Source organism: Electrophorus electricus, chromosome 21 (assembly GCF_013358815.1).
Source record: "Electrophorus electricus isolate fEleEle1 chromosome 21, fEleEle1.pri, whole genome shotgun sequence".
In the NCBI taxonomy this organism is placed as follows: domain Eukaryota; kingdom Metazoa; phylum Chordata; class Actinopteri; order Gymnotiformes; family Gymnotidae; genus Electrophorus; species Electrophorus electricus.
Genome location: NC_049555.1, coordinates 7,545,568 through 7,572,372, shown reverse-complemented (window position 1 = coordinate 7,572,372; position 26,805 = coordinate 7,545,568). Strand labels below are relative to the sequence as shown.

Below are 26,805 nucleotides of genomic sequence, written 5' to 3'. Positions count from 1 at the left end.
ACAGTTCCCCCCCACCTTTATTTTTCGGATGTTTAATTTAAGATATCAGTACGATAAATCATTTTCTATATCAGGAACAGTGAATGAGCATAAATAATCAGTGTGTTATTTTTGGACACAACATTCCTATTTTTCCATTATCTGAGACTTAACCTGGCACCGGAACATATGAAAGGTTGCACGAGCATTCATAGGCGATCCTTTTCTAGCTTTCACAGGCCAGTGCTTTTCACGGCTGGTCTATTTGTGGCACACTGTAGCCTTATTTATAGCTTGCTTATGTTTGTGAGGTCGACTAGGTCATGGTCTAGTGTTGTCATCTTAATGCAACTGGGAGTAACAACTTCAAGTCCCTCAGAGCATGAATCAACAAACCACAGATCTTTTTCTCAGTTTTTTAATTGTTTAATTCATTTATATTCAACCGATCTGGGATAGTAATCAGATGTAATTATCAAATCTAATAGAAAGTGTCTAATAATCATGTATAATATAAATGTAAAAGGCGAGCTCAACTGTATAATTGGTGACATAATCACAGGCTAAAAAAAAAACCAAAAAAAAAACCCCAACAGACACAGTAACACCACACTAACCTCTGCTACAGACAATGAACAGATAAATAGATCAGTTGTGACCTGAATACTAAACAATACTAAACAAAAGGTTTTTATATATACTACATTAAAATATACCAGAAATCTAAGAAACTATGCACTGCACTAATTGACCCTCCATGTGTTTAAAATGTGTGTGCTCAAGAACCATTACATTGTGCAGTGTAGAGACAGATCTGAGGATCAAACCTGAAACAAAACACACTGGCCTATAGCATTTCAGAGTTAAAGAAAAAAAATCAATTGTCTGGCAAGTTGCCTTGCTAAGGAATGACGGGAGCAAATAATTATTGCTGACCATACATTTTTAGTGCCCAGTTAGCTAGAGAAGTTAGAGTGTCATTTTGAGAGGCACTCTCTCCTGATTGGCTTTTCCAGGCGGTGGGGAGTTCTGGTAGGAGAGTCTTACAAAGATGACTATTAGTATGGTTCCTATAAACAAAGGCATAGATAATGTTACCTTCCAAATAAATCTCACATGTTCTTGTTAGATGCCTCTTCACCTTGTTATTGACTGTAAATACACAAGGCAGTATCAGAACTGGCTCTCTATGTTTGCACTATGTTTGCATTGCACTAGGTAAGGAGTAGGGGGCCATGTGACATACAGACAAGCGCTCTTACCGATAACCCCCAGAGTTCCCAGCAGGACGCCCAGTGTGGACTGGAGAGTGGGCATCCCTGAGAGCTGCTTTGCAGCGGTCCGGCAGTTCCCCCTCAGGTTACATGTGCACACAGTCACTGGCAAGGGGAGAGGCACACAGTGTGTTCAGTCATACACGCACATGAAAAAAGAGCCCTGTAGTGTGAAGGGAGGAGGATGCATAGGGACCAGCCAGGACTCAGCACGCACCCCTGGATTCAGGCTCGGGAAGAGCCCAGGTGAAAATGATGGTCAGACTCAGAGACGTGTGTGTGTGTGTGTGTGTGTGTGTGTGTGTGTGTGTGTGTGTGTGTGTGTGTGTGTGTGTGTGTGTGTGTGTGTGTGTGTGTGTGTGTGTGTGTGTGTGTGTGTGTGTGTATATATATATATTAGGATTAGCACACCTTGAGGTAGCCAGTGTCTTACAGTAATTGATTGTCAGGTGGTTGTTTATGCACAGTTATCATTAAACACAGAATGTGATTTTATAGACCATGATGCGCCTGCCTTAGCAACAGTTACATGCATAATAAATCAAAAGAATGACGTGTTTAAAGGCAACTGTTTAAAATAGCATCATGTAAAAATAAATCACTGTGATTCATCCAGCATATTCAGCAACCTGCACTGAATGTCGCCCTCCAGTTAGACAAGGGAATTACGTCACCGTGATGAGCAAGGCAGCACAAACAGGTAACGTCAAACTGCGTGCTGTGGACCCTGTGAACCAAAGGCTCCTGGGAGCGGCGTACCTGGCAGGTTGATGAAGGTGCTTCTGGGAGGAGAGCTGCTGTCTGAGATGGTGAAGGGGACAATGTAAACATCTGGGGCCAGATAGGCGATATTCAGCGACAGGTTAGTGTGAGTGTCTGTGGAAGAAAAAGACCCTCCAGATTACACCGGTCATGAAAGCCAGAAACTAGACCATTAAAGTGCTTTTTAATCATTAACGCAGTCATCACCTTCACAATGGCTGACACCCGGGGTCATGACCTTTCTGTCACGGATCGTAGCTTTTGAGTTAGGCGCTTGAATAGTTACAGTAACAAGCTTTGATCGTAGGGTATTATAGCATTAGTGAGTGCCCCTGGGACAGATGTAATACATTCTGTATCTAATCAGAGCACAGCTGGCTGATGTTCGAGCAGGAGTCTGTGCCAGTAAAGAGGGGCACAAGGGAACGTTATCAGTTTCAGTTAAGTCTTATCACTGTTCCTAAAAGCTCTCCGTTGTCTTTTGACACCAAAAGCTCTTTAATGTTCCACTGGGTAAGAGGAGGCTGAAGAGGCTGCGGTGACGGCGAGAGCAAACCGAAACGCGCGTATCTCCAGCTTCTGTCTCTGCTGTCAGAGGTGAGGAGTATACTACACATGGGCCTCACTTCAAACAGTACTAACAAACATGTGGCCTGCTAGAGCTCTGCAGTGCTGAACCCCACCACTGGGATTCAGGACCGGTCCGCGGCTGAGTGTCCTTGAGAACGCAGGTGTCTAGTTATTGCTCGCAGGAATGGTTTCCTTTCTTGTCACTAAGCAACACAGCAGCCAATCAGAGCCCTTGGAATTCGCTTCATAGTGCTGTAAACTCTGCACAAATCTGAAGTGCAGTGTATTCTGAAAAGGTTGTGGAGCAAAGCTGCAGGTGATTCATGCTTGCGTTTGCCCCCCTACATTGGTATTGCTGAGGCTCAGCAAGAGACAGAGCTACATGGTTATATGGTTTAATTGGGAGACTCTGAGCAAGATTAAAAAAGTGAAAAACTTGTTACATTTTCATTCAAGTGAGACACAGTACAGTGCAGTACAGCTTTAATTATTCTTTGTCTGATTAAGTAGTTTCGTATGGTTATTATTAGGTGCATCTATATCATGTTTTTTACTGACAAACATTTAGTAAATACCTGACAAACATTTAGCAAATACCAGGGATGAATCAGGTTATCAGGTAAATCTTTTTATTTTTTTGCAAGAACATTCTATCATCACTTTCAAGTGTTGCAGTCTACGACTCAATTACAATCGCTGTTCAATGATTAAAGCAATTTTAGCCCATTTCTTGCTAAGTGCGCAAGGAAAGGTGTTCAGAAAGTCATGTTAAAGCACAGGACAGTGGGGTCCTGCGTGGACTTCCCTGTGCCGTAGTGAGGTGTGAACAGGCTACTTCTCACTGCTGCACAGCCAGTATGTTTTATGTGGGGAGGCAAAGCACACAGCGACCCCAGAGAGACCCACACTCAGTACACGCTCGACAGAGGGCAAGACACAGCATGGCATCTAAGAACCACGTCACAAATGCGTCATCAGGAGAAAGGGGGAGCTTTTCACTGATTGTCTGTGGGTATAATTAAGCTAACTGTAACGCCATAAAAACACTTATCCTTCAGCCAATGGGATCCGAGCTGTAACAAATTAAAGGCAAAATTATTACCGCCATGCCAGCAAGATGCATTCTTTCTTAATAACAGCTCTCAGGGAAATAAAGGTAAAAAGAAAGAGAGAGTGAAAGGAACATAGACACAAAGAGAGAGAGTGATAGAGGGCACAAAGACAGACGGTTGTTTGATTCAGAGAATCAATATGGAGACAGTCATCGTGGCCAAGACAACATGCTCACCGGCATCAGGTTGTCACATTAGTGCCGGTTCCAGCCACGGGAAGAAAGGCACTGCACTGGTTAGATCACACTCTCTGCTGTGGAAAGGAACCAGGGTAGGAAGGCAATTTCCTCTAGCCGGCTGCCTTTCATTGCGCAGTGCTTACGCACAGCGGAAGTCAGCAGGTTTCTATATTGGGCCTAATTCCGATGACGTCTTTCGAGTCTGCCATCATCCCATATGCGCCGGAAAAAGTTCTTTCCTGATTCTCCATTTTTAATGTGACCCAACATCATCAAAGCAAGGGCCATGGTAACCTGCCACGTAGAGCCTGTGCGTGCTGGGCATCTGCACTATGTGGGTTTGCACTGTTGTGTACTGAGCTGCACTTTCATGATGGGTTTTTTTCCACATGTCTGAGACCCTTAATTCTATGAATCAGTCCCAGCGTCAGGTCAGCCAGGGCAGGGTCACCGAGATCGAGCAACTGTGTGTGATCTCTCAGCGCTCTGTGCATGATCTCAGAGGCCTGAACATGTTCTCACAGGGCTCTATGTGAGATTTCGCAGTGTCTCACCGTTGATGGGCGTTAGTTTCCAGTTGCGCTGAACTGTGGGCTCGGTGCGCAGTGAGAAATTGAGGCGGCCGCCATGCTGCGGCCCGTCGCTGTCCCGCGACGCCAACACCAGCGCCTGGTCCTCCCAGCGCGGGGTGCACAGGTACTTCCAGGAGTAATCACCCACCAGGACGGGGCTGTTGTCGTTCACGTCCAGGATATGCACGGTCACAAGCGTGGAGGCAGAGAGAGAGGAATTACCTGCAGGACGAAAAAGTGAAGACAATAACCGTTACAGAGCTTGAATGCCTTTGTCCTCAGAATCTATAAAATTTTATCTTGTGGGAGAAATCCATAAAGCCTTCAGGTTTAGGGGCCAAGTGATCTAGATTGCAAATGCCAAGTCTGTTTAGACCCTGTTTTGTGCAGGGTTACATGGGGTGCCTTTTTGTGCTGGATCACATGGGGTGTGTGTTTTTGTGCATTTCTGACTGACAGCATCAAAGTGACTTTTTATGACCATCACTCTTGTTCCAATTCTTGAGTCACTCTGAGCTCATGGCAACATGCCCTCATCTTGTCAGTGTATAGAACCAGTAAATCTCAGTGTATTAAACAAAGGCTTAATGTGTTTGTTTACCAGGCCAAGACCATCACCCCCTCTTGGGGCATGTGGGAGGGAGGCCGTAACCTCTAGCCAGGGACTGGCTATGTGCAGCAGTGACAGCTTCAAGGTTACCAGCACCAGGATGTGACTCCGGCTCCTGGCCGACCAGGACAGAACACGCCGCATTACAGACAGTGACCTAATATAAGATTTATGCATAGACATCAAACCCAATAAAGCCCCTATTCAGCCTCCACCGCCAGTCGGAATAATCCTCTTTGTCTATCTGCAGCATCCTAATAACCAAGGAGAACTATTATTTTATCTTTGTTATTTTTATCTTTGTTTATTATTTTATCATTTTAGTTTGTTTTTAATTTCTCCACGTTATGTGAATCCTCCTTCCCAGTACTGCATATGAGTCACCCTTCACCTCCCTCCCTTTCCACATTGATCCCTCTCTATCTTCTGTAAGCCAATGTGAGGGAGCAGGGTGTGCTGGGATAGCTGTGAACGGAGCTGGTCTAGGCCTGCGGGTAATTGGCGGGGAGCTATGACGTGTTTCGGCTTCTCATCTCAGATGCGCTGCAAACCTTCAAAGCAAAGTGGATGGTGGCGGGGGGTTCTACGCACACACACGCGTGTGTACGTGCGCGCACACACACACACACACACACACACACACACACACACACGTGCACACACTTCCACCTCCTCTCACTGCCAAAAGCACTTTAGCTTGGTGACTGATGTATTTGTTGTTCCACTCTCCAAGATTTCTGTCAATATGTCAGTACGTGGTCCCGAATGCATAATGAGATTGTGTGTTGACTTTCTTTATCAGCGCTCTGGCAGTCAGTGCAGTCTGACATGGCGTGTCTCGCCTGTGTTGAGGACCCTTGAAGCCCCCGTCAGATCTGTGCATGTTTTAACACCAAACCATCTTGTTTATTTTGAACATTTTGGAAGGAAAGTTACAAATGGAATTTACCCTGACAAATTAGTCCAAAAACATATATGGCAGAGTGAAGTGTCTCTTACGCCCATCCTCAGCCACCACTTCCATAGTGTAGGTGCTGTTCTCCTCTCTGTCCAAGGCTTGCACTGTCTTCAGCTCTCCTGAGTACTTTCCAATAGAGAAATAATTCTTAGTGTCTCCTCTCAGCGAATACCTGCAAAAGAGACCAGAAGAGCCGATTGCAAAGAAGCTTTCATGGACACGAACTCACAGTGTGTTCTGGACTTGGCTGTGATATAATCATGCATTGTTGCTCTGAATATACTACAGAACACTGCTGAGCCCCAGTCGGTGCTACCGTTACCGACACTGCCATGCAAGAACAGAGTACTGTGACATGTCATTCTTTTTTTTGTTTTCTTAAAATAAATAGCCAAGTGACTTAAAATTCAAATGAATTCAAAGTAGGTCCAGGCAGAGAACACTGACAACAGGAATATTTCATAAAGCACCCATTTTCATTTAATTGGATAATTTGTCTTAAATAAAGATCCTGCCACAGGAACATTGCTGACCTCTTCTGCTATTGGACCTTTGTATGACTTGGGTAAATATGTCACGCAAGAATGTCATTTTTATGAAATACCCTCACTATCTTCTTATCTATTATAAATATTTCATGTCAATAAAAATTGACTTACCTGATTGGATGAGAGTCAGGGTCATAAGCCCTGATTGTGGCAATGACACGTCCTGGCTCCTCCCCCTCTCTGACCGTGACCTCGTAGTGACTCTGCGACAGGACGGGACCCTCATTGATGTCATCGATGAAGATAGAGACCGTGGAGGTGGAGGCAGGGCCATACCTGCCCCGCACCAGAGCCACGGGGTTCTGTGCACTGAGTACCAAGATGTATTCATTCTCCCGCTCAAAATCCAGCACCTGAGGGAAAACACCACAGACTACACTGGACCTGTCAGAAAACACAAGTGAAATCGAGTTTGGCCTCTTCGTTTTTGATAACAAAGACAAGCTGCACATTTCCTCTGCAAGCACAGCCAAATTGTACAACGTAGGCGGATTTTAAAATAAAATCGCCTACTGTGTCCTTGGCAGGTAAGCAGTGTATCACGACTAAACTGATAATAAGGAGACGGTTCTGTGGAGAATATCATATCTCAGATCTCACTGGCTGTTGCTGTACAGGACAGCTGTAAGCCTGTACAGAGGAGCTGTTTTTCCATGCACAGCGAGTGTGTCACCATGGGCAGATGGATCGTTGAGTGATATATCACCTCTGACGCTACATCCAGTTAATCGTAGGCTAGACGATTCTCCAGAAGCAATATGCATTTGTCATTTCTACAGGAGAATTTCAAACACTGAGCTTTCCTGGTCAGCCTACATAAAAACAACAGAATATGCATTTGCAGAAACACGGAGACATAAGCAGAGACAGAGAATGACAGAGAGAGAGAGAGACAGAGAGAGAAAGAGAGAGACAGACAGAGAAGAAGAGAGAAGGAGAGAGAGTAAGAAAGAGAGGGACAGAGAGATAGAGATAAACAAAGACAGAGCAGGAGAGGGGGGAGGGGGGGGTCAGAAAGAGAATGATGAAAAACCTTCCAGTCCTACAGCTTCCTGTTCCTCTGAGTCACTATGTTATTTTGTACTTTGGACCATAAAGTACATGCTGCAAGTGCACCCCCGGGTCACTGATCTGTACGAAAAGCAGGTTTTTCAGGCCTCAGCTAATGATAAATTAGGAGTTAGGATTAGGTCCTCACATTGTTATGCCAAATGCATGTTTGTAAGCCAAGTTGAATATAAAAAAGGCATGATTCAACCAATCAGCCACAGACGGAGCAATTATCAACAAACATTAGCAGTTATCACATCAATGATCTATTTATCCACAATGTCTTAAACAGCTGTTATCAGGCCTCAAAACTGGGATGACCTCTCTGGCTCTGCATTAAACTAGGTCCAAACCTTCGTATGTGGCTGGGAATATTAGGGTTCGCTTGAATTCATCTAAGCATCATGTTTAGTCTGTAACTTTCCTTCCACTGGTATTTAGACAATATGCAGCTGTATAAGTCTCCTAGCTACCAGTGCTTGAACGTTTATCAGTTCCTTGTTTGATTGTCTTAAGAACATCAAATCCTGCACGGGCCTTCTTGGAGTTCTTGTATAGATTTAAAATTACACCAGATGCCTGGGTGTTAGTTCTGACAAGGACGTTAACTTTAAGTATTTTATATGCAATATTTGCAAAACTGCATTCTATCACCTATAAAATATATCCCAGTTCTGTGGCGTTCTCTCCACACCCAACAGCGAAAAACTTATATTTTGTGTCAACTCATCTGGACATTGGCCTACCAAAGAACTCCATCTCTATCTTACAGAGAGAGCAAAATACTGCTGTGAGAATTCTGACACAATGAAAATGAGGCAGTATAGTTAATCTATTCTCAGACAGCTACACAGGCTACTTGTGTCTTTCAGAACTGGTTTTAAGATACTCCAATGACCTTCAGATGCCTTCATGGTCTCACCCCTAACTGGTTAGTAAGTGAGAGCTCTCAAATCTACTGACAGTTGCATTCTAGTCACACCCACTGCCTGAATAAAGCTGTGTTTTAAGCAAACATAGGTGTATGCATCCAAGTGTGTGTGTGTATATGGATGTGTGTGTGTGTTCTCCTAACCTCCTGTTCTTCTCAAAATAACTTAGTGTGTGTTGAGTGTTCTCGACACCTTATCCTATCCAAGAATCCAAGATCAAATTTGTTGGTCCTTTCCTAAGGTTCAAACCAAAAGCAAAAACAGTTTTGTCTCCTGACAACCAAGTCTACATCAGAACTCCATTTTAATGCACTCCAAGGCAACAGCAAATTGCATTTGTCATTGTTGTTCATCCAATCCAGCCGTTTGACTGGTGAGTGGAGAGATGCCAAATGCAACAGCCAGGGCTGCTCACAGCGAGAACAACAAACACTGCAATTAGTTCCTCTTCATTTAGAGCATAATGCAATTACTCAATTTGGCTGATCCAAACTGCAGCAGTGGGACAGCATGTCAGAAAGGCTGGGGCATGAGGTTCTCTAAACACTCTGGGTAATCACAAAGCACAACAAATAGATTGGTATGGATGACGTGTTTTGCTTAGAACATGTTTTCATCATTCAACTGGTTTTCCTATGGATTTTAAAAAGAAAATACATAATTTGTAAAAGGCATTTTAATAAGTGCATTATCCAAAATCAGGGTCAGGTAATGAAACCGTAACACAGGAAAACCTAACAGTGGAATGGTCCCCATGTGAACAGTCACAAACGCAGATGCCCAGAGGGGAAACAGTGGCCATCATGGCAGTCTGCTGATATCTCTTGCCTACACCTTGGCCCTGCTCCATCTTCAGGTTCCAGGACAGTTGAAGGAAGGAATTTGGGTTTATAGCTGTACAGGAAAGTGGGGCATGCACAGGAGATTTATTACAGGGTCAGATTCACCTGGCCAGAGGCAGGTAACGGTCACCTGGCAGGTAACGGTCATAGCCTAAATTTTAAGACACAAGTGAAATAAAATCCCAAACTATTCCCTGATGAAGAAGCCTACATACATTTACAGTGCAATACAGCCTTCACAAAGAGTGTCAAATCGCCCTGTCTGCAGGTACCTTGTGGATAGAAAGCAAGTTGGTGGAGTGAGTACCTTGTTGAGGACAAGGGAGACCTCATTGGTCTGCCTGTCCGTCACCAGAGAGAACACCTCCTCTTCATTTCCAGACTCCAGCCGGTAGTCGACCAGCCAACTGTCTCCGCCCCTCTCGTCGGAGTCCCACGCTGCCACTGCTGTTACCGTGGCACCCACAGGAGCATCCTCAGGCAAATGGAATGGCCCGTACTCAGAAAGAGAGAGACAGAGACAGAGAGAGAGAGAGAGAGAGAGAGAGAGAGAGAGAGAGAGAAGGCACGCAGGGAATATCAAAGCAAAGAAAGGCTTTCCTTGTTAGGACTCATAGAAAATAATAGAGAGAGAGAGAGGTACAGAAAGCGGGAGGAAAAAGAGGGGTGGAAAGAAGGATGTTGTAGAGTCAGGGTGCTGAAAGGAGAGAGAAAAGGAGGAGACATAGTAGAGGGAGAGAGATAAGAGGAACCAGGTGAGAAAAAGACGATAAACACAGAGAAACAGAATGAGCAGGATGAAGATGAAGATGAGGAAGAGAGCAAGCAAAAGAGATGTCGATAACAGCGCAGAGACAAAAGAAAAGAATGGGTGAGCAAGAGAGATAAGACATGAAAATTAAGTGTCTAAGGCGAAATATACTTTTAATAAACCCTAAATCAAAATGAAGCACAGCTCTGCTACTCATTTCACGGTATCCACACTGGTATCTTCACAGACAAGCAAACATGTTCATCAAATGTTCGTCACCAGAAGCTGAATACATTTCAGCAAAGATTCAGATATATACACTCCTACCTATCTCTCTCTCACAGACACGCATGCACTATTGACCTATAAGGAAGAACCTCATATGTCAGGCATGGTAGGACAGGATTTTTGCAGGCATCGTATTTGCTGTAGATTTTAAGCCAATGAGAAGAGCTGACCCAAGGCCTTCCAGATCCTCTCTATCACTGCTTAAGGGCACTTGTGTTCAGAAGCGGGAGTCTGGGCCAGGCGCCGTATCGGTGTGTTTGGAAGAGCAGTAATCAGGCATTGTCACCGAGCCTCTGATCTCCCTGACTAAGCACTGTCAACACTCACTCCACCCACCCACACCATACACTCACATGGCCACACCATCCTGACCTACTCAAGAGCTTTTTCCACCGTCTCTGTGTGCGTGTGTGAAATATAGACAGAGAGAGAAAGAATCATTTCACTAAATACCTTAAAATTACACGCAATTTAGCTCATGCTTTAGCCCGAAGTGTCTCACAATTGCAGAGCTTTGAGAGAGTCACCTGCGGTTTAGTGCTTCGCTCCGGGGCACTCAGATATGGCCGGATGTTTTCAATGGGACCAAAAACATGTCCTGTCGGGCCTTGGCCAAGCTCTGTGGCTGCCTGAGTGAAGGTGAGCACGTGTCTTCAATGACATCTCATGTTTCTGAGCATCTAAGTGCATTACCTCAGATTCCATCCATCTCCCAATCCTTGGCTCTGTCTCAGAGAATTACTCGACATTATTTGTAGCAGGGCGGGGGGGCAGGGTGTGGGTTACGCGGTGATGCATCTTTCTCCTGGTATGCCCCGGAGTCGTGCACTTTACAGGGGTCTCTAGATCGCAGAGCACAGCAGAGTCTCCCCATCTTCAATCTTCTGGCTCCTTCGTGCAGTCTCTAAATATACCATGCTGAGGTGGACACTTACAGTGGGCCTCTGTGCCTCCATGCCAGTGATCCATTGTGTCCTGAAGACAGCTTTCCACCTCCCCTGTGCATCACCGAGCTCCTGAATTAGTCACCCGCCGTGGGAGTAAACACGCAGAGGGGATTCTCCAGGAAGCAGCAGCGCTTCTCTGCGCCCGGCCCACATCCCTCGCTCTGCTTATTTACTCTGTCTTCTCTCTCTGGCGCTCCAAAGTGCAGGCCCGACTGCTTTTCAATCAGACTGCATCATTAGATGGGGGAGAAGACACCGGTGGAATGGACAAGGCTCGTTGTTGCAATACTTACACCCTCGTACACCGTAACAGGCTGCTAATGAGGCGAGAAAGAAAAGCAACCAGTTTTAGAAGATGATGTCAGGAAAGGAAAAGTTCCCTGGTTAGAAGGGAGTGTGCTCAAAGAGGGGTTCCCTGACTGTGTTACATAGAGAGAGTCGATTACAGACGTCCATGGGGAGGCGAAATGGGAAGGAGGTGCTTGTTAATGGATTTTGTTGTCTTCGCATGTTGTAGCTCGTGTCAGACATCAGTGGAGTAATTTGAGTGCGCTTGTACTTGAAACAAGTATAAAGGGCCAAATTAGCAAAAACACAAGACACTGAGTTACTCTGCAGTCAGCATCAAGGATGTTAATTGCCCAGTGGTGTCATTCTGTGTCATGGGCATATTTATGGACGTGACACACATACTGAGATGACATGACATGTTACTATGTAGTTAAAGATTTGACATTTAAGTCATATAAAAGGTACAATCTTTAATCACTTTTGTGAATATTTTGGAATATATTTACATTTGGAAATGATGAGCAATGTTCATTCTGCGAGGACGAACACTGCCGAGGTGCCATGAATTTGCCAGAGTTCCATGCGTTTACCTCTGTCCATTTAGAGTGTTTTGAAGGAAATAAAACAAAACATCTAATATTGTTCCATTCCTCTGAGCCTAATATTAAACATGGAGTCCACTATCAGCTCTTCACCTCACTCTGTATCAGCAAATCAAATCAGCTGTGTTCCACTGAGCCAGAGTGCACACACACACACACACACACACACACACACACACACACACACACGCACACACACACGCACGCACGCACGCACGCACGCACGCACACACGCACACACACACACACACACAAACACACAGTCATGCCCTACCTCATGCTGAGAGAATACTGGAGGATTGTTGTTCTCATCCAGAACTTTGACTATTACAGTGCAGGAGCTATTGAGTCCTGGATTAAGAACCAGACAGAGAGCATCATCAGGTCTCCTCATAACACAGTGCTGTCAGCCCCCATCATTCTGCAAACCCAGCAGCACTCAAAAACTGACACCATAACATGCAACTGACAACAATTCTAATGACTCTTTATGTCTCATACGATATCACGTCACCCCTTGATGACCCATATTTGATATGAACAACATATTTGATATGACACATCTCACATATCACGCAGCTGCCATAAAATGACAATCATCTAATTAACAGGCTTATACAGTCAGTGTGTGTGACTAAAAGACTCTTAGGGGAGAAACAAGACTTTCAGTTGCAGTACTACTGTATAAACAACAAGAAGGACATCTGGACTGTGATGCAGTGTTTCATATAAACAGCATGTCATGTGCAAGTAGGTTTCCATGTGACATTTTGCATTATCTGATCACTGGCTTCCAGAAGCTGAAAGTTATGTTCAGTTCATGGGAAAAAATAAGAACAATGTGGTTCTTATGGCAATCTTTTTTTCCCAAATTTACACCAGGTAATGTTATAAATGTTAATCTATGTATAAGTGTGTGTGTGAGTGTGTGTGTGTGTGTGTGTGTGTGTGTGTGTGTGTGTGTGTGGTTGTGTGTGTGTGCGCACCCATACGTATTTAGCTATTTCTGTCTTCATATTAGGAAAACCTTATCTATCTATCTATCTATCTATCTATCTATCTATCTATCTATCTATCTATCTATCTATCTATCTATCTATCTATCTATCTATCTATCTAAAATGAAGCTTTTATATGAAAAAAAGAAACAAGAATTTCATTTTGTTCGCTGTTGTTAAGGTTAGGGTTAGGTTAGGGCCAGGTTTGGCTGTAGTATAATAGACAAATCAAAGGAAATATCCCACAAAGATAGTAACGGAAGAGTGTGTTAGTGTGTGTACCATATATGTGTACATTTTATGTGGCTGTTTGTTCGTAACCTTTTGCATCCTCCGCAGTGATGGTGAGTGTGTACTGTGGAGCGGTGCCCTCCATGCTGTCCACCTGCACCGTGATCACCCCGGAGTCTCGGTCCACGCGGAACAAGTTCCAGGGGCTCTCCGGTACCTGCCCGACCAGCCGATAGAAGATCCGTACGTTGTCTGTTTTGGGATCGTCATTGTCGGCTGCCTGGACCGTGAGAATTTCAGTTCCTGTGTGACAGATATAAAGCCGGTGTGTGAACGGGTCTGAAGCTTGTTGACAACCCGGAGCGCGTGAATAAAGAACACAGCTACAGCGCTCAGGAACACTTCAGTGTACAGGAACCTGCACTTTGGTAAAACAGAGCTTTACACTCTCTCAACAGATGAAGAGAATACAAAAAAATCTCAATTATAAAGGGGGAGTTGTTTTAATTTCTGTTGATTTCTGTTCTTATTTTTATGTTTGTCAGTGAATTATTCTCTTAAAAGCAGCATATACATTCATGGATGAACATTGCTCATTAATGATATAAGTACTTCATAATTTAATGATTTCATGTTGATGGTAATTTGTCATGCCCTGAATCCTCACGATGTGTACCTGCAATCAGACAGTAATGAATAATTGAGTGTGTGAGTGTCTGTCTGCACGTGGGAGTGTGCGTGTGTATGTGTCAGTGTATGCAGTGCATATATGGAAGTGGGGGTGCATGTGTGCATCTGTTAGTATATGTAGGCATGTGTGCGTATGTGTGGGTGCGTGTATTCATGTGTGGGTGGGTACGTGACCTTTTGTGGCGAGTTCTTTGACGACGGTGTGGTACTGCATCTGAGGGAAGGTGGGTCTGTTATCATTGGCATCACCCACCATGACCCTCAACTCTACTGGCTTAGCAATCTCCCTGCCATCGGGCCTTTCCACCACAATGCTGATGTGGAACTGAGAGAGAGAGAGAGAGAGAGAGAGAGAGAGAGAGAGAGAGAGAGAGAGAGAGAGAGAGAGAGAGAGAGAGAGAGAGAGAGAGAGAGAGAGAGAGAGAGAGAGACTCTTTGAGGGTGAGACTCACCCTCTCATTCTTAGCCGATGTCAAGACTGTGTTATATTCCTTGTTTCATGTCAGGTCAGCATAGGATCAGTGCTTGAAAAAGGGAACTCTAATTCTCTCCTCCAGCATCCACCACTGGGACCGTTAAGTTCAGGTCCATACTGGACACTAGTCCTAAGTATAACTGCTGATTTCTAGACTGACATTTGGATTGATTCTCTGAGGTATAGATGGTAGCTGATCTCAGACACATTCTGCCAAAGTATAAATATATCCTGCTAATGCAAAACAATAGTCCAGTGAGTCCAAACCCACACTGACTTAGTCTAAAGCTAAAAAAAAACACACTCATGGAACAAAAAACAAAAGTCTATTATTGGCAAGTCATATGAACCAGTGTGAAAGGGGTAGAACATTCTAGTCTTCCAAACAATCACACAAAGGTAGTGACCCCCCCAACATTTGAGTTAATGTGTATTTTTTTTACTGAATACCAGATTGTTGTTATGGATGTGGATAGGTGGGCTTAGTCTAGGTTACATAGGCGCTGTGGAGCATGCTATTCCTTATATAAAGATGGATGATACATGCTGCTAAGAGGATTTTGGCTTGACTAATGACTAAACTGCAATAGAGTTATGGAGTTATGGAATAACTGAAGTTTGGGAAAAAGACCCTGCCTGCAACTTTATTTCTCCCTATTTATTTTCCCAAACTTCCTTGTTTTTGTCTGTGGGAAATCTTGCACCCCTCCTATTTCCTAACTCCTCCCTGGTTCCTGTAATTCTCACCCTCTCACTCTCTCTACATGTTCAGTAGAGGGACTGACTTTTCCCACCTTATCCCAGAACTCCACCCAGAACTCCACCCAAAGTTTACTCGAGTTCCTCCTCCTACAGTCTCCCAGTCACCTCTATTCCAGAAGGTGTGGTTGCCACTCACAAAACAGGGCTGATTTATATGGCATACACATTCAGATCTCATGCTCGGCCTAGATTACTTCAACCAAATTAGGAATCCAGGACACATCAGTGTTAAAGTACGCCTGCACTACATATGGGAAATATACATTCTACAGATGTTGCACTGCTTTGCCCATTACCTGGTCCTGCGTTTCTCTGTCCAGAGGAGCATTAAGGTAAATTACTCCTTCTCTATTGATGGTGAAGAGCATCTCTGGAAATTCTCCCTCCAGACTGTACTCTACCGAACTCCCACTCCACTTCACCTGCAGTGCAAAGCATGAGCACATACACACACACACACACACACACACACACACACACAAGCATGCACCACCCAGTCATAGACAAAGCAGAATCAGAAATAGTTCATAACTACAAGACAAAAGGGTCTAAAACTACAAGACTCTGGTGTAGGTTAATTCAGCACAAGTGGAACTTAGGGCAAAGAACCATTTCAAAGTGCCAGAGAACAACAAAAGCAAAGACCTAGAACATATATATATATATATATATATATATATATATATATATATATATATATATATATATGCTGCATTCCTAGAAATAACCCACAGATCGGCTCTGCCCCAGGAGCAGCTTGAAGAGTTAAAGTCATAACCTTCAGAAGTTCAGAGATGGGACATGATGCATTTGGGAATACCTCCATTCACCACTGGGGGGCAAAGTCACTAAGAAGAGTCTGTTTAGAGTTTATTCAAAGATATGAAAGTCATTCTGAAGGTGTTCACACAGACACACACACGCACACACATACACAAATGCAACCCATATCCAAAGACATCAGCATTCACAGATGGAACAGGATCACAGCAAAGAACACAAAAAGACCATCCACAGCACACAGTGTCACATAAAGCACATCACAGAGACACATGCACACCAATCTGGGGCTGTGGGGATCCCTGAGGTGATGTTTAAATTCCACTTTAAGTAAAGGTTCTGCAGAACCCCAAGGTGATGAGGAGACCGTGCTGAGATCTGTGACTGGAGAGTGTACCGAGGTCAGGAGCTGCCAAAACCCAGCAGCTGCTCTCGCCGTGGAGGGATTTTCCATTCAGCTAAAAAAAAAAAAAGGAAAAAAACAACAGGCCTGGAAAGGGTGTAAAAAGCACCGAACAAGGAGAAGACGCTGGTGCGGAGCGGGAGAGCAGGGGCGGGCTGCTCGGGGAAACCACGTACACCGCATGTGCACTTTCTGGGTTTCCTGGCACCATCTTGGTTTGTTATGGAGATGGCTCTCCAAAGCCACTGTCTGTGTACACACTAGCCAGCTTCTCTTTACAGGGCTCCTGCATACACTCAGAGATGTTCAGGAGGGCAGCGCTTTGAAGAGATTAATGACCTCCCCCGCTGTTCTAAAATTGGTGCACTCCAGCTGAGGTGATGTCATATGTTGAGTTTCCACAGTTCAGAGGTTTACTTGTATATACAAATGATTAAGTACTGTGTTAAGATACAGTCTGATAATCCAGGCCTTTGAAGTACACCGCTCTTCTCTGGACAGTGAGTAGTGATAATTCCCTGAAGCCTATCTTAACTGGACAGAATGTAACATTTGGAGGAACAACATAGAAATTAATTTAAATGTAATTAAAATGTTAAACTCTCAATTGTTAAATACTGAAGCAAAGAAATATTATGAAAGAAATGTTTTATACGCAACTCTGAATTTCATCTTGACTATCAGCACTTGAGGGATTTGGCTGGGCTTTTTTGTTGAAAGAGCTTTTAAAGTAAAAAGAGAGAAATGTGCCTCTCGTGTGGTCCTGCTATGAGAGGCTTGGAGTCCTTCAGCATCACCAAACTGTTTCATAACAGTTGTGACTCCCACCGCCCACATATACATCTCAGCACCCAAAGGAGTGGGTAGAACAAGGCTTTTCCCATGTACATAAAAAAAATATCTCTATTGCTAGGACTATACATGAACACACATGTGCCCTTTGGCATGCACGCACACACACATACACACACACACACACACACACACACACACACACACATGCATAAACACACACACACATGCATGCACACACACACACACGCATGCACGCACACACACACACACACACACACACACACACACACACACACACACACGAGCACACACATCCTTACACACATGTATGCATGTACACACACACACACACACACACACACACACACACACACACACACACACACACACACAAGCTCTCTATCACATGCACATTAAAAACATACACATACACACAATGCTTCGTGACTTTAATGCTGGCTCTCACTCTCATCTCTCGCTCTCCTTTTTCTTTTCTTTTAATGTGACATAACTTTACCTTTATGCACTTCTTATACGTATTTGACTGCATGAGAGAATGCCACAGCCAACGCATCTGACCTCGCTTTTCACTAAGTGGCTACTTCACCAATATGTTTTAGCTTTTGGGTGTAGGTTCAACTGGGTCCCCGATAGGTGGGTTAGCAGGGTTAGCCTCTGTCTCACAGCTTAGGATGTGCTTTTCCAGTCCCGGTCTCTCTCCCAATCCAGTCCCTGCTTATTAAACACGGTTCCTATGGTGTGCTAATATGCCACACTGTGGCATATAAATGTGAATAATTACTGAAAATGAAAAACAAAAGCTGAAGTGAAAAAAAGTCAGCCCGGATTTCTGCGCCACATCAGCGCAGGGTGGGAAAGCGTTGGCGTGTGTGGGATGAGGAAAGTGAGAAAAAGAGAAAGGAGGAGGGGAGGAGGAGGAGAGGAGGAAGACAGGAGAGTGAGAGAGTGGGATGGGCGGGTGGGAGGGGACACATCAGAAGTGTGCATACTCACACACTACAAGCAAATCGTGACAGTGTTACACAAGCACGCGCTCAAACTTACAGACTACTGCAGTTTTGATCATCTTGAGGGTGTACACCAGAGCATGGCTCATTACCGTCATGGCCCCTGCATTAACCCCTCTCAGTCCCGCTGCGCGAGGCCTCCGGCTAAGCCTGCACACCTTCCCACCGCAGCTGCAGCTGCCGACTGCTGATTACGGTTTCCAGCCAATTAAAGTTTAATGGAAACTAAAGATGAGATCCGCAGGGCTCGAGCACCTCGTCTGCTTGCCTTCATCGGTCTGATGTCCTGTGTTATTTATACGCTTGCGGCAGCTACGTGCAGGGAGAAGCGTTGGACTGTCGCTATTAGAAAATTTTGATAACAAGCTAACAGTTGGCTGCTCTAAGGTCAGACGAGCATGAGCAGCAACATGTGGGGAGATTTTACACAGACACACAAGAAGACGCAAAAGGAAAATGACCGTCATCTTCTAGGGAGATAAGGTAGATCTGAAAAAGATTCCAGGGAATAATGACGGTGTACTGTAGTTAAAGATGTAGAGGTAGTCAAAACTACAGTGAAGTACACAAGGTTTCCAGAGAAACAGGATGTTTCAGATAGGGTAGGGCCTGGGCAGGTTCTTACCTGGGAGATGGGGATAGGGTAGGGCCTGGGCAGGTTCTTACCTGGGAGATGGGGATAGGGTAGGGCCCGGGCAGGTTCTCACCTGGGAGATGGGGATAGGGTAGGGCCTGGGCAGGTTCTTACCTGGGAGATGGGGATAGGGTAGGGCCCGGGCAGGTTCTTACCTGGGAGATGGGGATAGGGTAGGGCCTGGGCAGGTTCTTACCTGGTCGATGGGGATAGGGTAGGGCCCGGGCAGGTTCTTACCTGGGAGATGGGGATAGGGTAGGGCCCGGGCAGGTTCTTACCTGGGAGATGGGGATAGGGTAGGGCCCGGGCAGGTTCTCACCTGGGAGATAGGGATAGGGTAGGGCCCAGGCAGGTTCTCACCTGGGAGATGGGGATAGGGTAGGGCCCGGGCAGGTTCTCACCTGGGAGATAGGGATAGGGTAGGGCCCAGGCAGGTTCTCACCTGGGAGATGGGGATAGGGTAGGGCCCGGGCAGGTTCTCACCTGGGAGATAGGGATAGGGTAGGGCCCAGGCAGGTTCTCACCTGGGAGATGGGGATAGGGTAGGGCCCGGGCAGGTTCTCACCTGGGAGATAGGGATAGGGTAGGGCCCAGGCAGGTTCTCACCTGGGAGATGGGGATAGGGTAGGGCCCGGGCAGGTTCTCACCTGAGCGATGGGGATAGGGTAGGGACCGGGCAGGTTCTCACCTGAGAGATGGGGATAGGGTAGGGCCCGGGCAGGTTCTCCTGCAGCCGCACTGGGTCTGGGGAGGACCACGTGTTCCCTGTCACCTCCACCAACACAGTTCCAGTGGAGAAGAAAGCGTTGGCCCTCCCTCCCATGTCCTGCACCATCACCGAGAGCTTGTAGCGGCCGCACATCTCCGGGTCCAGGGTGGAGGCCCCTGCAGTTTACAAGCACACAAATCACATGCATGCATTCAAACACAGAGCAGCGTGTATATATTCTGAATATGACAAAACAATTAAAGTGAACAAGCATTAGATATACATGCTCCATGCATGTATTTTGTCCTAAATATATGACTTATAATGTCCTTATAAATGTATATTCATCTGGATTAGTACGAATGTACGTGTAACTACTTGATTTTACAGAAAGCAGGCACAGATACATTGAATATCAGTACAGGCCTACAAAACAGATGTCTGCTCTTAGCAATGCAGCATGTGTGTGAGAGCTGTGTTTAACAGCAGATGTAAAGGCCTCTTGGCTCCAATGCAGAGTAAAGCCAAATCCAAACACTGTATAAAAATACTCCCTGATCTGTTGAATGATTGTAATGGCAAAGTAAGCCCACCTCCCCCAATGCCTTTGCGCTGGCTGTTTTGATTACATTTGGCACTCAAACTGTAACTGGCTGACCTGTGCCAGTGTTTGGGCTCTCACTGAAATTAAATGCCATGCTGGTCAAGCTCCATGAGCCTGAGCCTGAATACAGAGCTTTTCCAATCCACAAAAAGTGTGTTAACAAAGAAAAAAAAAGGACAATATCATTATTGACCTCTTTAACGAGGCAATCAGTTGACCTGGCTGAGTGCAGGAAATGAAGAGGGTTATTAGTTGATTTCACAGTGGAAATGGGAGCAGGAGGAAGCGCAGGAAGTGTAGGATGAGGAGCCAGTGTCCAGCTGGAGGTACACGGCTGTCAGGACCAAGGTAACCTGTGTGTCCACCAATAGCAGCAGCAGGTCTGATTCTCATTCCTAGCAGGATTTGACTGGTTAGAGCCGGAATGGATGTCTGTGTGTGTGTGTGTGTGTGTGTGTGTGTGTGTGTAAGAAAGGGAGGGAGATGATACAGTAGGATTTAGAGGACACGGTAGAAGGCAGTTGTCCTGGCCAGCTAAAGGAGCAGGGCACCTAACACTGAATCATGAGCCAAAGAAAACAGTTATTAAAGCAAACGCCAATCAACATAATAAACTACCCTGACCATTACCATCCTCAGTGAGTGACACCTCCCCAGTGTCAGCGTCTACGTAGAACATGTGGCTGGCCGGGATGCGGGGCGTCTGGTCCAGGAGGCTGAAACGGAGGTCAGCGTGGGCGGTGTTGCGGTCGTCCTGGTCCAGAGCCTCCACCTGCATGAACGGGATCCCTGTGGTTAAGGAAGCAAGGACAGAGGTTGAGAAATGCTCCACTCACCTCTTCATTGGCACAGACAAGCACACTTCAGGTCAGGCAAATGACCTGTTTGCTGTCATTTTTAATCCATTAAAAAATATTTCATCTGTAATGTATTATCATAAAGGAATGGGTTAATAGGTCATAATAATAAGATGAGGAATGATAATGAAAATGATATGACAAGAGATGAGGTGATAATATACTGTTGTGATATTGTGCAGTTCCTAACTAGTTTTGGCTCTGTGCCGCAACATACTGAACTGTGAGGTTTAAGAGGATTTGAAGACCATTCATAATGGGTGAGCTATGTAGGAATTAGCCACATCCTCATTAAAGATAAGTGAGCCATAATTCCCCGTGTTGGACTGTTTCACAGATGATGTGGTATGCTTCGAACACAAACAGTTCCTGTCATTCCATATTTTCCTCTTTACATTTTAATTTCTATTTTCTTTATAACATATTAAATGCACAGTAAGTCGAACCTTCCATAAACTTCCTAACTGCTTAACAGCAATTAAGAAATAACAGTTTGACTGTTCCAGGAAGAGTCTTCTCCTGTCATCATAAGCAATGAGACTAGCATTTTCTATGTGACTAGCATCAAGATGAATTAGGTTTCTAATTTATCTTACTTTATAATCCAAATACTCATATCTATACTCAAAGCTCTTTAAATGAGAATAGGCACGCTTCTCGAACCTTTATCTACCAAAACCAACAATGTCAAGAAAAAATGGATAGCAAAAAGTTGCATGACTATACACATTATATGTCTATTACAAAATTATGAGGCAGTGAGAAATATTATGGCTCAGTTTCAGCATAAGACACTGTGTAAGTAAACCTGCTGATATTTGTAACCATGACAACATCAAAAAGAAGACTGAAAGCCTTTCGGTAGCAGCTCACATGGAAAGGAAAAAGAGACAAACATAATCTCCAGTCTGAATACAAGCTGCACTGGAAATGGTCCAAGCATATTAGAGCTTGGACCAGTGCTATTAATGCGTCATAATATCAGCCACTTTACCTACAGGTGTTCACCTCTCAGTAGAGCTGCAATAAAACACATTTCTTCCTTGGCCTTAATGATAGAAATTTGCATAAAATAAGTACTTTGGATGACTAACATGCAAACATCAAATCCGAAGCAACCCATATCAGACGTCAACCGATCACACAGTACCACCAGCTGTGCCATGCCTTTCGCTGAAGTGAAAAATATACTTAAGACAATTTGTGAATATATTTCTTAATGATGTCTTAGAACCTGAAGCAAAAACAAGTTTTAATATGTGTGTGTGTGTGTGTGTGTGATCTCTGAAGAATACCCATGCCCTTTCACGCTGCATTGCACTGGCCAAACCTGAAGCTTATATTACAAAAGCAACACTGAATTTAGGACATCAAGAGAATGATGCATGTTTGGTGCACCTTCAAGAACTGGCATAGTAATTCTGGAAGGATAAACCAACATCCTTGAAGCGTGGTCTTTCAAATTCCTTTTCAACTTCCTCCCATCCTAAGCTTTCTAACTGCAGCAGCAGTCAGGGTGATTAGGCTGGACACTGACCAATGAAGGGCCCCTTATGTACCCCTGTGGAACACCCCCTCCCACCTTTCAGCAGACCCAGCTGCACGGAGCCCCTCATGCTCTCCTCTCGGAACACAGGCACGTTGTCATTCTTGTCAATGACGCACACCTCCACGGTGAAGCTTTGGGGGTGCATGGACGCCGTGAAGGACACCTGGAGGAAAAGCATGGGGCAGGTTCAACGCTCACACAGCAAGAGCTGTTCCCTCTTCACAGGGCACCGCTTCATCACGTGTTATGACCTACAATTTTCCTGCGGTGTTAAACGGGCATTTTTGGTTGCAGACTTGAAGCCTTGCTGGACGTCTGCTATCCATCCAGGCATTTTTCTAGGGCTAAACGTGTGCTGCGCATCAAAGCTTATCTGTAATTACTTTGATCATGATGCATGATGACGGGGTAAACAGTAACTATTTTCATTGCCACTGCCGACGGACGGACCTCTAATGTAGACGGATGGCCTTCATTTTGAGATTGCAGTCCATGACTCAGTTCACTAACTGGCTTGAGGAGGGAAAACTAGAAAGAGGAAAGAAACTTGGGCTGGAATTCTGGGCGGCTTCCTTCTTTGCGCTAGAATGCAAGATATCCAGAGTCTGGAGATCAGTAAGTGGGAGTAGGAGTCACGAAAAACAGACAGGAGATTTGTGTTGGTGGGGTGTGAAAACCCATCACAATGAATGTGAGTGGTGAGTAGGGAATGCATTAGCTAGGACTGCAAAGCCTCTCTCTCAAACTTCAGCTGTCACATGACGTGGTTATATATGATGGTTAGTTTTATCCGTGAAACAGGACCTGAGCTTGAGACGAATGAAGACTACCCACCTGCAGAGAGTAGGATGGCTGCTTCTCTCGATCTAGTGGTTTTAGGGCATACAGGAATCCTGACTCCACTCCAAAAATCCCCTCGTCATCACCACCCACCATCAGATCAGTGTAGGTTAATGGGAGGTCAGGCAGCTGTGGGAAGAATTCCAACAACGGCGAGAAGTTCTCTGAATAGTGAAAGTTTTTGTGAGCCAAAAACTGAAAATAATTGTCCAGATTAATTTTCAGTTGTTTATTTGTCACATATATGGTCTAAAAACATAAACATCTCTTTTTTCAGCATCAACATGTGGAACAGTGATAGCAGACATATTACTGCAACTGACAGGCTTTTCCTAGTCCTTTGGTGCTTCGAAGTCAATAGTTTTTTTGGTTTTTTTTAAATTGTTCACAGTTTGTGTTGACAGTTTGCTTTGTCTATTGGGATACTCTGCTGTAAGAGAATGAGGGCTTAGACAGAGTCTTTCAGAGTTCATACTATGCAAAACAGTGTCTTAGGCCATCCCCTTTCATTCTAAGCCATCCCCTTTCATTATTGTCTCCAGCTAGGGGGCCTGCTGTTACTGACAGCAATAAGTCCCTTTTACAGCTGGCACTAAGGCATCTGCTCTTGTTGGGTTCAACCTGGCACAGGGCAGGCGTGTTTCCCAAAAACACGTGCCTAATGAGCCCAGCTTCTATGCAGTCATGTATGTCACTCAGCAGGCTGGCGTCAGCTGCCAAAACCGTGCCAGCAATTCTCGGCTTCCTGAAAGCTTCAACGCTTTAATCTAACCACATTCTCAGAATGTGCTTTCCACAGACCTCATTAAGAGCATGGCAGCAACTGTGTATCAAAAAGTACGACAAACAATTATTTGTCCTTCGTGATCAAAGTGAGGCTTGGGTGCCACAGAGCAACTCTCCCCTCTTCGGCCTAAACATCAACAAAAATGCTGCCGTGTTGTTATCAGAGTTGCATTTTCCTTGCGTTATGCTCGACGTTACTGATAGCTGCATGGATGAAAGCAGAAAAACGGCAGGGATGTAGGAAACAGCATTGAAGTGAAGGATGCAAAAGCTCACCAATGAGTCACTGCCTGTTTTGTCACTCACTGGGAATAAACACTGTATAGCCTCCATTTTATCTTTTCAGTGCAAACACAGTAGCGGTAATTAACCACCCACCCTCATGTATGTCATTAAAATTGATTTGGAAAGCATTTTGAGAGCTTGGTATTTAATGTGAAGGGAGACGAGGGAGTGGCTCCACTGGACGCTGACGTTCTCATAGAAATGCCTCCGATTATGGCGTGAGAGTTTAAAGGCAACATAGACAAGACCAAGCTGCCCATTACTGAGAGGCATGTGCTAAAGACGGCTGCCATCATGGGTGCACAGAACGGTTGGCTGTCTGGTTTTTCACAGGGCCTCCACAAATGGTTTGCTGACGAATGAATGATGCGTAAGCAACATGTTCATAATTACACCTTGAGCACTGACTGCTACAAAAGAGGAAATGAACAACATGTATAAAAGCTCTCCACTTCTCCGCCTTCAGTCCTCCTCCCCGGGGGACTGGATGCTAGAGAGTGGTCCTTAATACATTACTCTTAACCTGGCAGCGTGACTCACAACATAAGTGCAGACAATAATAGGCCTCCCTCTTAGGTCTCAAAGGCACCAGGTACCCTAATGCCATTCCTTTACTGCATCTGCTACTGTTTTAATGGCATCAGAGGAAGAAATGATAACTCATGTTTAGTTCATGCCAGACCATTTTACTGTTCTTTGGACATTTGGAAGTAATCAATTTTTGTATTATTACTTTGCAACTTCTGTTTGGAGCAAGTTGGAAAAGGTTTTCTGCAGAGCCAAAAAAAAAGAAAAACCTAAACAAAGCAACATAAATGAAAAACATAAATTTTTTTCCTTTAGATATTTTGTTAGCACAGTGCCTCGCTAAGTAACGGTCTAATTTCCAGTTTGTATAAAATGAGTTCAACCAATGATTAAAGAAATAGTGTCAGTCTGTCCTTTTAGGGAACAACTCACCTTGGTGAGGTACCAAGGGAAAATACCATCATAGTTTTCTGGAACACCAATCTTAAGGTGCGCTGCCTCACCATGCAGAAGTGTCAGAGAAAACACCAGCTAAAAAAAGTATTACGTGTTTATTACATTGTATATTCAAACAACAAAAGCAAAGTTAGTAAGGTTACTGCCGCTCATTACATATTATCACATGGTACACTTTAACATTACATTAAACTATACACACACTGTAAGGAGAAGCAAAAGACCTACATTCAGTGTCTTGATCCATGAAGACACCTTATCCACTGAACACATTGTGTCCTGTTGTTTAGTGAACAGAACCATCATATTGCGTTATTAGGCTAAAGAACTGAGACCAACACATCTCCCTAGCACTCGAAATAAAAAAGGGAAAATTTGCATTCTGATTAGCCCAGCAAATGCAGACCCAAGAAACCAAAATAGAAAGCATACATACTCAATTTTTCTTAGGCCAAAAGTAAAGCAGTTAAAATATCAAATTCGGCATCTATTGTGTACACGGAAAGTGACACCACATAGACTGTGGTGAAGTTACCCCTTTAAAGTTGAAAGGCAAAGAAAAGTGACTTATTTGCCATCAACAAAGTTTTAATATTGCCAGGTCACCTCAGTCGGAGATTAAATAAGACAATTAACAGATAGCCTAAATCTGATATTTATGGAACAATTGAACACACAATCACACAATAACACAAATAAACGAATGCATAAATACACTGCAAGGAAGCTACAGTCAAGAAAGGTATAAAATGTCACAAGACGGGTACGTTATGTAATAAGGTTCTATTTATCATATATTAAAAAGACATTTGCCATGACGGTGGAAACGTTTCCACAAGCCAACAACAAAGTCAAGCCCTGCTCTCATTCGTCACCGCAGCCGCACAGAGCCAGGTCTGTTTGGGATATCACTTTACTCCGTCTCATATGCAGTCCCCCTTACCTCGTGATAGCAGCTTACCATCCGCGCTTCTCCTGGGCAAAACAAAATGGTTTAAGTGTGGTAACTGTGTCTACTTTCAAGTTAGATTAATGTTTAACTTATTTATCTTGACACAAAGCCTTTTAACTACCATGTTTCCTTTAATTATGCGTCTGGTTCAAGTCCCTGAATAATTCCGTGCCTAC

At 44.5% G+C, this 26,805-nt stretch overlaps 1 protein-coding gene and 1 long non-coding RNA gene across 3 annotated transcripts; one reads left to right on the top strand and one right to left on the bottom strand.

Moving 5' to 3' along the window:
• Nucleotides 1–381: 381 nt before the first annotated feature.
• cdh16 (cadherin 16, KSP-cadherin) lies at nucleotides 382–26,751 on the bottom strand. 2 transcript variants are annotated; one of them, XM_027007404.2, is made up of 18 exons: nucleotides 26,621–26,751; nucleotides 25,906–25,956; nucleotides 25,654–25,752; nucleotides 23,617–23,751; nucleotides 22,816–22,945; nucleotides 21,007–21,165; nucleotides 19,752–19,948; nucleotides 15,720–15,845; nucleotides 14,361–14,511; nucleotides 13,587–13,799; nucleotides 12,542–12,618; nucleotides 9,696–9,887; nucleotides 6,676–6,917; nucleotides 6,058–6,188; nucleotides 4,431–4,670; nucleotides 2,013–2,129; nucleotides 1,242–1,358; nucleotides 382–1,049 (listed from the first exon to the last, which is right to left on the bottom strand). In XM_027007404.2, exons 1-18 carry the CDS (start codon nucleotides 26,639–26,641, stop codon nucleotides 949–951), a joined length of 2,499 nt encoding a protein of 832 aa, XP_026863205.2. In that variant the 5' UTR covers nucleotides 26,642–26,751; the 3' UTR covers nucleotides 382–948. The 2 variants fall into 2 exon arrangements, with proteins under 2 accessions (XP_026863205.2, XP_026863204.2); XM_027007403.2 differs by having other exon boundaries at nucleotides 25,906–26,751.
• Nucleotides 2,051–5,126, top strand: LOC118240465. The gene is made up of 3 exons (XR_004775439.1): nucleotides 2,051–2,115; nucleotides 2,510–2,612; nucleotides 5,053–5,126. It is a non-coding gene; the product is annotated as an uncharacterized LOC118240465 (long non-coding RNA).
• Nucleotides 26,752–26,805: the final 54 nt, after the last annotated feature.

Coding starts and splice junctions, on each gene's coding strand:
- cdh16 (XM_027007403.2), bottom strand. CDS start 25,983: ATGATGGTTCTGTTCACTAAACAACAGGACACAATGTGTTCAGTGGAT. Junction 12,619..13,586: donor CACTGCGGAGGATGCAAAAG/GTTACGAACAAA, acceptor TTCTTAATCCAG/GACTCAATAGCTCCTGCACT. Junction 4,671..6,057: donor AGTGGTGGCTGAGGATGGGC/GTAAGAGACACT, acceptor TTCGTCCTGCAG/GTAATTCCTCTCTCTCTGCC.